General features: G+C 38.7%; 3 protein-coding genes across 6 annotated transcripts in view; all 3 read left to right on the top strand.

The window, feature by feature from the left end:
- Positions 1 to 2,122, top strand: part of mogat3a (monoacylglycerol O-acyltransferase 3a) — a 45,085-nt gene extending 42,963 nt beyond the window's left edge. For both annotated transcript variants that reach the window (XM_087307914.1, XM_087307913.1), the window contains exons 6-7: positions 1,261 to 1,340; positions 1,565 to 2,122. In XM_087307914.1, the coding sequence (XP_087164040.1) occupies positions 1,261 to 1,340; positions 1,565 to 1,639 (155 nt within the window). In that variant the 3' untranslated portion in view covers positions 1,640 to 2,122. The remainder of the gene's footprint in view (positions 1 to 1,260; positions 1,341 to 1,564) is intronic.
- The window catches only part of tfr2 (transferrin receptor 2), a 1,009,002-nt gene that overhangs the window by 255,073 nt on the left and 740,248 nt on the right, over positions 1 to 13,681 (top strand). The window lies entirely within an intron of this gene.
- The window catches only part of tsc22d4 (TSC22 domain family member 4), a 25,596-nt gene continuing 16,073 nt past the window's right edge, over positions 4,159 to 13,681 (top strand). For 2 of the 3 annotated variants that reach the window (XR_015522973.1, XR_015522972.1), the window contains exons 1-2: positions 4,194 to 7,008; positions 9,535 to 9,698. Coding sequence is in view for 1 of the 3 variants with exons in the window: in NM_001077734.2 (NP_001071202.2) it covers positions 6,286 to 7,008; positions 9,535 to 9,698 (887 nt within the window). In the remaining 2 variants the exon portion in view is untranslated. Of the gene's footprint in view, positions 7,009 to 9,534; positions 9,699 to 13,681 lie in introns of all 3 variants that reach the window. The other variant, NM_001077734.2, reaches the window with a different exon arrangement.

Below are 13,681 nucleotides of genomic sequence, written 5' to 3'. Positions count from 1 at the left end.
CTTAAACAAATATACACACACAAACAGACACACAAATATACACACACAGACACACAAGCATACAAACACACACAAATATACACAATCACACACACAAACGTCAAGACATACACACACACACACACACACACAAACAAACAAAGCATACAAACACACACAAATATACACACACAAATGTACAAACACTTAAACACATACACACACACACACACACAAACAGACATGCAAACATTTAAGCACACACAAACACACACGTAAACAGACACACAAATGTACAAACACAAAACACGCACACACACACAACTATACACTCTTAAACTCAAACACACAAATATGCACATACTTAAACACACACACACACATACACACACACACTCAAGCACACAAATGTACAAACACACAAATATACACAATCGCACACATACAGACTCAAGCATACAAACACAAACAAATATACACACACAAATGTACAAACGCTTAAACACATACACACACAAACTTAAACACATACACACACACACACAGACACGCAAATATAAACACACACAGACACACAAGCATACAAATGCACACACATATATACACACACGTACACACACACATGTACAAACACTTAAAGACAGACTCAAGCATACAAACACACACAAATGTACAAACGCTTAAACACATACACACACAAACTTAAACACATATACTCGCACACAAACAGACATGCAAATACACACACACACACACAAACATACATACATTTATGCACACTCAAACACACACTCAAACACATAAATATGCACACTCACACACAAATAAACACACACGTAAACAGACACACAAATGTACAAACACGAAAACACACACACATGTACACACACACATATACACGCAAAAACTTAAATATACACACACACACACAAACAGACACACATACATACAAACACTTAAACACACACACACACACACACACACACACACATTGAATGAAAACTTTCAGAAGCGTCTGCTTTAGTAATTTCAAGATTTTTCGTGTGTGTGTGTGTGTGTGTGTGTGTGTGTGTGTGTGTGTGTGTGTGTGTGTGTGTGTGTGTGTGTGTGTGTGTGTGTGTGTGTGTGTGTGTGAGTGAATATGTACTCCTGTGTATGTCTGTATCTATGCGTCTCTGCGTGTGTGTGTGTTCACGTCTGTGTATGTTTGTATGTGTGTGTTTATCTTTATGTTTGTGTGCGTGCGCGTGTATGTGTGTGTGTGTGTGTGTGCACGCACAGTTGGACGTCCCATTCCTGTAAGTCAGACTCCGTGTCCCAGTAAAGAAGACATCGACGCTCTTCACACACTCTACATGCAGGTCAGTAACGTGCACATTCATACAGCTGCTGTAACACATTTATACACTCATACACACATTAATATGTACTCTCTGTTGTGTGTGTGCGTGTGCGTGTGCGTGTGCGTGTGCGTGTGCGTGTGCGTGTGCGTGTGTGTGTGTGTGTGTGTGTGTGTGTGTGTGTGTGTGTGTGTGTGTGTGTGTGTGTGTGTGTGTGTGTGTGTGTGTGTGTGTGTGTGTTTCAGGGCCTGACACAGGTGTTTGAGGAGAACAAGAAACATTACGGCATCGCGGACGACAAACATCTGAAGTTCACCTGAACTGATCTGTGTGTGTGTGTGCGCGTGCGTATGTGTTTGTTTGTGTGTGTGTGTGTGTGTGTGTGTGTGCGTTGCATATAATCTAGAATGATTATCTACCATCTAGTTAAAGGTCTTGGTACGAGGGGTTGTGTAGTTGTGTTGTCATGTGATATGACGATATTCAGAATAACCCACAGCTTGAGCTGAAGTACGGTTACTACACAGTGTATAAAACATTAAGGAGATCCTTTTACTGTTATCCTCCTTCACTACAGTATGGTAAATATTGTTACTGTATTTTATGACTTCATTAAAACACTATGTGACCGCCATTAAGATTATTAAATGTTCAGATTAAACAGGTCATGAACACTCTGGGTTTTACAGATCTTCAGGATTCCCTCCTGTGCTTAAATCAGATTTGTTCTTAATCAGCAAATGTGTGTTGATGTGTATGACAACAGAAACACAAATAAAGCGGTGCTGTTTATTATTTTATAATGTATCATATTCATTCAATTCATGCACTACACTCACCGGCCACTTTATTAGGTACACCTTACTAGTACCGGGTTGGACCCCTTTTGCCTTCAGAACTGCCTTAATTCTTAATAGTGTAGATTCAACAGGGTACTGGAAATATTCCTCAGAGATTTTGCTCCATATTGTCATGATAGCATCACACAGTTGCTGCAGATTTGTCGGCTGCACATCCATGATGCCAATTTCCCGTTCCACCACACCCCAAAGCTGCTCTATTGGATTGAGCTCTGGTGACTGTGGAGGCCATTTGAGTACAGTGAACTCATCGTCATGTTCAAGAAACCAGTCTGAGATGATTAAGCTGTATGACATGCTGCGTTATCCTGCTGGAAGTAGCCATCAGAAGATGGAGACACTGTGCTCATAAAGGGATGGACATGGTCAGCAGCAATACTCAGGTAGGTTGTGGCGTTGATGCTCAATTGGTACTAATGGACCCAAAGAAAATCTCCCCCACACCATTACACCACCACCACCAGCCTGAACCGCTGATACAAGGCAGGATGATCCATGCTTTCATGTTGTTGAGGCCAAATTGTGAGTCGAGCATCCGAATGTGACAGCAGAAATGGAGACTCATCAGAGCAGCAACGTTTCTCCAATCTTCTATTGTCCAGTTTTGATGAGTCTGTGTGAATTGTAGCCTCAGTTTCCTGTTCTTAGCTGACAGGAGCGGCACCCGGTGTGCTCTTCTGCTGCTGTAGCCCATCCGCCTCAAGGTTGGCCGTGTTGTGTGTTCAGAGATGCTCTTCTGCAGAGCTCGGTTGTAACGAGTGCTTATTTGAGTTACTGTTGCCTTTCTATCAGCTGGAACCAGTCTGGCCATTCTTCTCTGACCTCATCAACAGGGCATTTGCGCCCACAGAACTGCCGCTCACTGGATATTTCCTCTTTGTCAGAGCATTCTCTGTAAACCCTAGAGATGGTTGTGCGTCCCAGTAGATCAGCAGTTTCTGAAATACTCAGAGCAGCATGTCTGACAGCAACATCCATGCCACGTTCAAAGTCTCTTGAATCCCCTTTCTTCCCCATTCTGATGCTCGATATGAACTGCAGCAGATAGTCTTGAACATGTCTACATGCCTAAATGCAGTGAGCTGCTGCCATGTGATTGGTATAGAAATATGCCTTTAATGAGTTGTTGGACAGGTGTACCTAATAAAGTGGCCTGTGAGAATATATATATATACACACTCACACACTACCGGTCAAAAGTTTGGGGTCAGTAGGATCTTTAAATGTTTTAAAATAATCTTCTCCTGCTCACATAGTCGGTGAGTGGACGCATCTTACAGCAGCATTTTTGTTTTGATTGTTTTAAAGGAATAATTTACAAAGAAAACTCTGTAATTTACCTACAATGATCTTTTTTTAACCCTGTTTCGCCCACTAAAGCTAACCAGTCGCTCATTGAACCTGTTTGAGTTTTTTTTTTTTTTTTTTTACACAGAAGAAGTTATTTTGAAAAATGTGACCCTGTAACCATTGACTTCCAGTTGTTTATTTCTAATAGAGTAGTTAATAGTTACAGGTTTCCAACATTTTTCAAAATAACTTATTTTGTGTTCAACAGAAAGAAGAATCGTGCTGAAATTTGGAAACACTTGAGGGTGAGTTAATAATGAGTATATTTTAATTTTGTGTGGACTATCCCTTAAGATGAAGAAGATGCAGTTGTTTGACGTATTCGCTAGGTGGCGATGTGAACCAACATCTTTCATTTGAATTTACTTCATTATGCTTTTTAACCATTTCAAACGTACATTAAGAATATACGTGAAGTATTATTGTTGTTATTATGAATAAAACAATATTAATGGTTTATTTGTAGTTAGCTTTCCTTCTAAATTCTGTGTTTCAGCGTGTTTGTCGACGTTACGAATCATACTACAGCCAAGGATTATCTTATGAATATTAATAGAGTCAAACTGACGTTGATTGGCTGCATTGTTTGACTGGCTTCATTCATATTCACGAACCACGCCCTCGCCGTAGTAGGATTCATTCGCAGGAGAGGAGGCGGAACTTCCGGGTGATGGAAAGTTGTCAACAGTTTCGTTGGAGGAGAATTAATCTGCAAATCTGTCCTCGAAAGTGTCGCTTTAAAGAAAAGCCGAGAAGAAAACTGTTAAGGAAAGTGCGGCGGCGGCGTGTTCGTGGATGTACCGTTAGAAACGGGAAGAGGGTGTGTGGGTGTGTGTGAGAGTGTGTGTGTGATTAGTAGATTATCGGACTGATGGAGAATAAACACACTGCTCGGGTGTGGAAGAGACAAACTCCCGCTTTCTAACGGGACTTTCAGCCTTGTGGATTCATCTTATTTTTTTTATATATTTATATATATTTTTCCCGCTCTTCAGTGTGTGAAAGTTCACTCAGTCTGCGTCTGTCAAGCGAGACTCTTCATGGGATTAACACACAGACTCACTGTTTTACATTTTGTGGGATTTTTACAAATCTCAGACTCTCTTCACTGAAGTGATTGTGTTATTACTGTTCTCCGGGCAGACCTGCCCTGACGCGGGTTTGCTTTGTTTTGGGTAAATGTCAACTTTGGGCTGCAGCACTGTTGTGCAATTCTTCACTGTCTGCGCGCGTGCCCGTGCGGGTATTTGCTTAAGGCGATAGACGTGCGCGCGTGCACGAGCGTGTCCGATGACGTCATTTCTGCGCGAGCTAGTGATGTGCAACTGGTTGGGTTTTTCTGTGAAGTTAAATCTTGATAACAGAACGCAGAGCTTGCAGTAATGGTCTGGTTTTCGTGCAAGTCTGAAATTGCTGAAGTAATTGGCATGCTTTAGAGGTCTGATGTGCGGAATAACGAGTTCTGAACTTTCTGAGGATTAAAAGCTTGATCCGCTTTGAAATCAAATGTGCTTGGCTCCAGTTTTAATTCGGGATGCCAACTTTTAAAGTTTAAACTCTTTATAGTTTGTGAGTTTTGTTCTTGATGGTTTCTCTTTTTTTAATTGGCGATAAATGCATGATCAATTTTTAATTTGCAGACTCTAATTACTGAAATTAGTTTAGTGCTGTTACTTTTCCATCTTTCTTAAATGTTATTTAGTTATAACATGTGGTACTTTCTAATTTAAATTTAGTCCTAAAGCTGCTCAGAGTTTTGTCCTCTGGTTTTAATTCAGATTTAAGTGAAAATATTGACCTGCTTTTAATCTGAATTTGTGAGAACACTTTCTCCAGACTCCATTTTAGACTCTTGAATTTTCTCAGTGTTTTGAGCTTTTCAGCAAAATCGCAGAGCTTTTCCATCTGATCCAGTTTAACTTAAACGTTAAAAATAGCAAGATCACTTCTCATTTGAGTCAAATGCGCTGTCAGAACTGTGGCATTCAGAGTAATTCTGTTTGAGGTTTACTCCTGGAGTTGTTGAGTGTTTTCCACTTGCTCTAGTCACGTTTTCTTTTAAGGTGAATCCTGTGAGCAGACGTGTATCTGCAGACGTGGGGATTGAGTTTGATTCTGTCTGCTCTTGACAGTTCTTTCACATATCGCCTGAACAGAATGTCAACGGAAACTGAACTTCTTGTTTTTGCAGTTACCAAACTTGTCCTGCAGACCTGAAATGATGCCCCGACACGTTCAGACTCTGAGCTGCAGAAAAACGCCCTAATTATGGTATTTATGTCGCTAACATCTTTTGGATGGACTGATTGACACTGAAATCCTCAGATCTGTGCATGCTCAGGAGTCTCTTCATTGTGTCTGGAGCTGCAAACACACACACACACACACACACACACACACTCTGCAGGACAGCCAGAGGAAACAGCCATCAGAGCTGAGGCTTGCGCAACCACTGGGCAGAGAAACTGCTCTTTTTGCTGTACAGTCGAAATACTGGAAACTGCCGCAGGGGGAAGAAACGGAGTGGCAAATGCAATGGAACAAATCTGATTTACGTGACTTTCGCTTTTGACAGGTCTGACCGCACACCTGTGAGGACGGAGAACATGTTTTTTTCACTTTGGCATGGGTAGGACGTTTTGTTCTTAAAGAGTTTTTGCTGTGTGGATTTCTCTTTACTGTTTAAGTGCCAGATAATGAACAAAGATCGCATTCGGAGCGCAGAAGCATAACGTCACTGCGCTGACACATCCAGAATGAGTGGAGGAAAGAAACGCAGCGGATTTCAGATCACCAGCGTCACCTCGGATTACAATCAGAGTTCTGCGGAGAGCCATCCTGTGGAGCTCCTCAGCCCTGGGACTCAAAGAGCCACGCCCCCTTCTGCCAGAAACCCCGCCCATGGGCGGGGCTCTGAAAGCCAGACCACATCCCCGACTCAGTTTATATCCAATGGGCTGTCACTACGGCAAAGCCCCGCCCTCCAGACGCAGCAGAGCTGCAGTCAGCCGACCACTCCTGTCACGGCGCGGAAGCAGAACTCGTTGGATGCGGGTGGCTCGCGGTTCCGCGTGGTGCGTTTGGACCAGGGGCCGGGCGAGCCATACAGACGTGGCCGCTGGACGTGTGTGGATGTGATGGAGAGGGAGGTGGAGGAGCGAGGGCTGCGCCGTGTGATTGACAGCATGAGACACGCCCACTCGCTGGAGTCATTGGAGACTGTGGGACTGGGAGGAGCTGAAGGAGCAGTAGGCGGAGCCAGATTAAAGCCCCTAGCGGTGCACCCAGGTCACATGGTACACTCGCAGGGCACCACCCACCTGCTCAGCCAATGCCGGACAGAATACGCTCACAGTGGCCCGCCCTCACCCACATACAACCATACGCTGTATGACACACAGCCAATCACATCGCCGATCACACCTGGAAAACGTAACATCCCCGCCCCGCTGCGCCTCGATATGGACGCTGCTGGAAAGGTGAGTTCTCTGTGTTCCTGAAAGATGTGTCAAACACATGTTTACACAAAAATTGTAATTAGCCTGTGATTCACTTGCCTTGTTTGTATATGACTTCTTTTGAGTCAAATTTAAGTAATTTGTGGAGCACAAATTAAAGCATGTGCTATGATAAAGGTGCCCTATAAAGAAAATCTGGGTATGTCTAGGCAATAAGAGATCAGTAAATGGAAATGTCCTTACTGTCAGCCTCAGGCACCATTGTTTCTTTGTTCTCACGTAAATTCCATGAGTGTAAAACCCCAGTGGACAAAAGGCCAATCAGAACACAAAGCAGACTGTTACATCACTCAGCATTTGCAAATAGTTTAGGTCAGGTTCTGCATCATCCGGACCTGATGCAACATCAGGGCCCTGTTTCAGAAAGGGCTGGGCTATCAGTCATTTAGGGCGGAGCTATAAGTCATTTAGGGCTGGACTATCAGTCATTTAGGGCGGAGGTATAAGTCATTTAGGGCTAGACTATCAGTCATTTAGGGCGGAGCAATCAGTCATTTAGGGCTGGACTATCAGTCATTTAGGGCGGAGGTATAAGTCATTTAGGGCTGGACTATCAGTCATTTAGGGCGGAGCAATCAGTCATTTAGGGCTGGACTATCAGTCATTTAGGGCGGAGCTATAAGTCATTTAGGGCTGGACTATCAGTCATTTAGGGCGGAGCTATAAGTCATTTAGGGCTGGACTATCTATCATTTAGGGCTGGACTATCAGTCATTTGGGGTGGAGGTATAAGTCATTTAGGGCTGGACTATCAGTCATTTAGGGCTGGACTATCAGTCATTTAGGGTGGAGGTATAAGTCATTTAGGGCTGGACTATCAGTCATTTAGGGCGGAGGTATAAGTCATTTAGGGCTGGACTATCAGTCATTTAGGGCGGAGCAATCAGTCATTTATGGCTGGAGTATCAGTCATTTAGGGCGGAGCTATAAGTCATTTAGGGCTGGACTATCAGTCATTTAGGGCGGAGCTATAAGTTATTTAGGGCGGAGGTATAAGTCATTTAGGGCTGGACTATCAGTCATTTAGGGCGGAGCAATCAGTCATTTAGGGCTGGACTATCAGTCATTTAGGGCGGAGCTATAAGTCATTTAGGGCTGGACTATCAGTCATTTAGGGCTGGACTATCAGTCATTTAGGGCGGAGCTATAAGTCATTTAGGGCTGGACTATCTGTCATTTAGGGCTGGACTATCAGTCATTTGGGGCGGAGGTATAAGTCATTTAGGGCTGGACTATCAGTCATTTAGGGCGGAGCTATGAGTCTTTTAGGGCTGGACTATCAGTCATTTAGGGCGGAGCTATAAGTTATTTAGGGCGGAGGTATAAGTCATTTAGGGCTGGACTATCAGTTATTTAGGGCGGAGCAATCAGTCATTTAGGGCTGGACTATCAGTCATTTAGGGCGGAGCTATAAGTCATTTAGGGCTGGACTATCTGTCATTTAGGGCTGGACTATCAGTCATTTAGGGCGGAGGTATAAGTCATTTAGGGCTAGACTATCAGTCATTAAGGGCGGAGCTATGAGTCATTTAGGGCTGGACTATCAGTCATTTAGGGCGGAGCTATAAGTCATTTAGGGCTGGACTATCAGTCATTTAGGGCGGAGGCATAAGTCATTTAGGGCGGAGCTATAAGTCATTTAGGGCTGGACTATCAGTCATTTAGGGCGGAGCTATAAGTCATTTAGGGCTGGACTATCAGTCATTTAGGGCGGAGCTATAAGTCATTTAGGGCTGGACTATCAGTCATTTAGGGCGGAGCTATAAGTCATTTAGGGCTAGACTATCAGTCATTTAGGGCGGAGCTATGAGTCATTTAGGGCTGGACTATCAGTCATTTAGGGCGGAGCTATAAGTCATTTAGGGCTGGACTATCAGTCATTTAGGGCGGAGCTATGAGTCATTTAGGGCTGGACTATCAGTCATTTAGGGCGGAGCTATAAGTCATTTAGGGCTGGACTATCAGTCATTTAGGGCGGAGCTATAAGTCATTTAGGGCTGGACTATCAGTCATTTAGGGCGGAGCTATAAGTCATTTAGGGCTAGACTATCAGTCATTTAGGGCGGAGCTATGAGTCATTTAGGGCTGGACTATCAGTCATTTAGGGCGGAGCTATAAGTCATTTAGGGCTGGACTATCAGTCATTTAAGGCGGAGCTATAAGTCATTTAGGGCTGGAATATCAGTCATTTAGGGCGGAGCTATCAGTCATTTAGGGCGGAGCTATCAGTCATTTAGGGCGGAGCTATCAGTCATTTAGGGCGGAGCTATAAGTCATTTAGGGCTGGAATATCAGTCATTTAGGGCGGAGCTATCAGTCATTTAGGGCGGAGCTATCAGTCATTTAGGGCGGAGCTATCAGTCATTTAGATATAATGACAATGTTTTTTAATTGTTATATTGTTTAATAGTTATTGTAAAATGTAAAACAATAAAAACACCTAGATTTTTTTGTGAACTAACCCTAACAATTGTTTTATCATCGCAGCTGCGGACGACACGCTCCCAGCCCACATCTCCCGGGCCCCACAGTCTGGGTCGGGACAGTCCTTTCCACCCCGCCCTCACACCCATCCAGACGCCGTCCGCCCTGGCCTTAGCCCAGTCCATGTTCGGGATGGGCCGGGCGTTCCAGCTCGTGGGAGACGACGGGTGAGAACACACTTCTGTCATTAGTTTGATCATGCTTAGTTGTTTGCTGTTTGTCATCATTAGCATTTACATTACATTTGAGTCATTTAGTTGATGCTTTATCAAAATTGTGGCTCACAAATGAAGATTCATTCAGGGAATCAACATGTAAGGCAATGCAAACAAGAAGTATTAATTATATAGGGGAACTATTAGTTCTAGTGAAGTTCAGTTATAGTTTAGTTTTGTGGCTGTGTAATAATCAGCATAATGTAGATCCAGCCGGTGATTATTCAGAATAAACCCTTAAGTCTTATACAGCAGCTGCTGATAATCCTGTAGAGCTTTATTCAGCAATAATCACCATCTGGATGTACATTACCACTTATTTAGAACAACTTGCACTCAATAGAGTAGTGCAGGAATGACATCAAAACAAAAAAGCTGCATGCTATTGCAAAAAACTATTGTGATAATCTGACATTTCTTGCAGCATATATTGTAAATTTATGAATACATTTCCCTCAGATGACTTAAATATCCCTGTTAGGAAACACATGCGTTAATTTAGATTGATTATAGTGACTCTGTATGGGATTGACTCATGCGTAAAAAATAAAATAAAGAAATTACTTACACAGATAAATACAATAGAATAAAGATAACGGTGAAACAAACCTGCTTTATTGTTTTCTGTGCAGTCAGAACAGTTTCCAGACACACAAATTAAATTATCTGATGTAAAATTACACTGTGAAGTCTTCATTGTATGAATAATTAAATCAAATAAACTTTATTAAAGTAACAAATGATTAAATGTCTTGTGCCTAAATGCTTTAAACTTTATTGAAATGTTCAGACAGTCACAGGCCTTAAAATGCACACAAATGATCAACATTCACTCGATTATTGGTAAACTCTCTGGTAAACATAATAATAATGCTTTAAATTGTTGCTCTGCAATCGAAGTTAGGCTCGTCTATATTGTAAACATACATTTTGAAGCAGTTAAGTGTATTTCTTTAAACATATGCATCAATTATATATATGACTGTACATATAGCTGTAAATATAAAAAACAGTACACCTAAATGACTGTACATATATACAACTGTAAATATAAATAACGGTACACATAAATGACTGTACATATATATAACTGTAAATATAAATAACGGTACATATAAATGACTGTACATATATACAACTGTAAATATAAATAACGGTACACATAAATGACTGTACATATATATAGCTGTAAATATAAATAGCTGTACATATAAATGACTGTACATATATACAACTGTAAATATAAATAACGGTACATATAAATGACTGTACATATATACTACTGTAAATATAAATAGTGGTACATATAAATGACTGTACATATATATAACTGTAAATATAAATAACGGTACATAAAAATTACTGTATATATATATATATATATATATATATATATATATATATATATATATATATATATATATACAACTGTAAATATAAATAACTGTACATATAAATGACTGTACATATATACAACTGTAAATATAAATAGCGGTACACATAAATGACTGTACATATATACAACTGTAAATATAAATAACGGTACACATAAATGACTGTACATATATATAACTGTAAATATAAATAACGGTACATATAAATGACTGTACATATATACAACTGTAAATATAAATAACGGTACACATAAATGACTGTACATATATATAGCTGTAAATATAAATAGCTGTACATATAAATGACTGTACATATATACAACTTTAAATATAAATAACGGTACATATAAATTACTATACATATTTATAACTGTAAATATAAATAGCGGTACATATAAATGACTGTACATATATACAACTGTAAATATAAATAACGGTACATATAAATGACTGTACATATATACTACTGTAAATATAAATAACGGTACATATAAATGACTGTACATATACAGTTGAAGTCAGAATTATTAGCCCCCTTTTCATTTTTATTTTCTTTTTTAAATATTTCCCAAATGATGTTTAACAGAGCATTGACATTTTCACATTATGTCGGATAATATTTTTTCTTCTGGAGAAAGTCTTATTTGTTTTATTTCGGCAAGAATAAAAGTAGTTATTAATTTTTTTAAAAACATTTTTGGGACATAATTATTAGCCCCTTTAAGCTAATTTTTTTTTCGATAGTTTACAGAACAAACCATCATCATACAATAACTTGCCTAATTACCCTAACCTGCCTAGTTAACCTTATTAACCTAGTTAAGCCTTTTAATGTCACTTTAAGCTGCATAGAAGTGTCTTGAAAAATATCAAGCAAAATATTATTTACTGTCATCATGACAAAGATAAAATAAATTAGTTATTAGAAATAAGTTTTTAAAACTATTATGTTTAGAAATGTGCTGAAACAATCTTCCCTCTATTAAACAGAAATTGGGGAAAAAAATAAACAAGGGCGCTAATAATACAGGGGGGCTAATAATTCTGACTTCAACTGTATATAACTGTAAATATAAATAACGGTACATAAAAATTACTGTATATATATATATATATATATATATATATATATATACAACTGTAAATATAAATAACTGTACATATAAATGACTGTACATATATACAACTGTAAATATAAATAACGGTACATATAAATGACTACATATATATAACTGTAAATATAAATAACAGTACATATAAATGACTACATATATATATAACTGTAAATATAAATAACAGTACATATAAATGACTACATATATATATAACTGTAAATATAAATAACGGTACATATAAATGACTACATATATATATATAACTGTAAATATAAATAACGGTACATATAAATGACTACATATATATAACTGTAAATATAAATAACAGTACATATAAATGACTACATATATATATAACTGTAAATATAAATAACGGTACATATAAATGACTGTACATATATATAACTGTAAATATAAATAACGGTACATAAAAATGACTGTATATATATATATATATACAACTGTAAATATAAATAACGGTACATATAAATGACTACATATTGTGGAAATATAAATTTCTAGCATCTAATTCCAAATGAACAATAATCTACGTATAACTGAAAAGTTATATTCTCTGGTTTTTAATTATATAATTTCATTAACATCCCAGTTAGGAGGGACATTTAACCTTTATCTCTCTCACTACAGGCTAAGCCAGTGATGCAAATGCTTTAAACGACTCTGTCTTTGTCTTCGGGTGTTGCTTTTATACTACAGAAACCCTATGTTGATTAACTTGTGTGGTCAGTAGCTGGGCCGTTTTTTAACACCTATGCCATGCTGACTCCAACTCTTAATTTGCATGCTCTGTTTAGCCAAATCCCCTCCTCCTAAGAACACAATATAGACATGAAATCTTTGTCTTAATTCAGACTTGTGTGAGACTCATGAAAGAACTTGCAGACTGCGGACCTCTAGTAGTCTCTTGCAGACACATCTTAAAGACGCTGTATGACTGCAGATTAACCAACACGTCTCAATAAAGGAATTCTGCTTGTTCCGAGTCTCCTGGACTGGGTTCTCTCTTCTTTTCACTCATTTTTTTTTTTTTACAACAATATATATAACTTTAAATATAAATAGCGGTACATATAAATGACTGTACATATATATAACTGTAAATATAAATAGCGGTGCATATAAATGACTGTACATATATATAACTGTAAATATAAATAACGGTACATAAAAATGACTGTATATATATATATACAACTGTAAATATAAATAACGGTACATATAAATGACTGTACATATATACTACTGTAAATATAAATAGTGGTACATATAAATGACTGTACATATATATAACTGTAAATATAAACAACGGTACATAAAAATTACTGTATATATATATATATATATATATATATATATATATATATACAACTGTAAATATAAATAACTGTACATATATACAACTGTA

The sequence above is a fragment of the Danio rerio genome, chromosome 23, assembly GCF_052040795.2.
Source record: "Danio rerio strain M-AB ecotype USA chromosome 23, GRCz13ab, whole genome shotgun sequence".
Lineage (NCBI taxonomy): Eukaryota > Metazoa > Chordata > Actinopteri > Cypriniformes > Danionidae > Danio > Danio rerio.
This window is presented reverse-complemented; position numbering and strand designations above follow the sequence as displayed.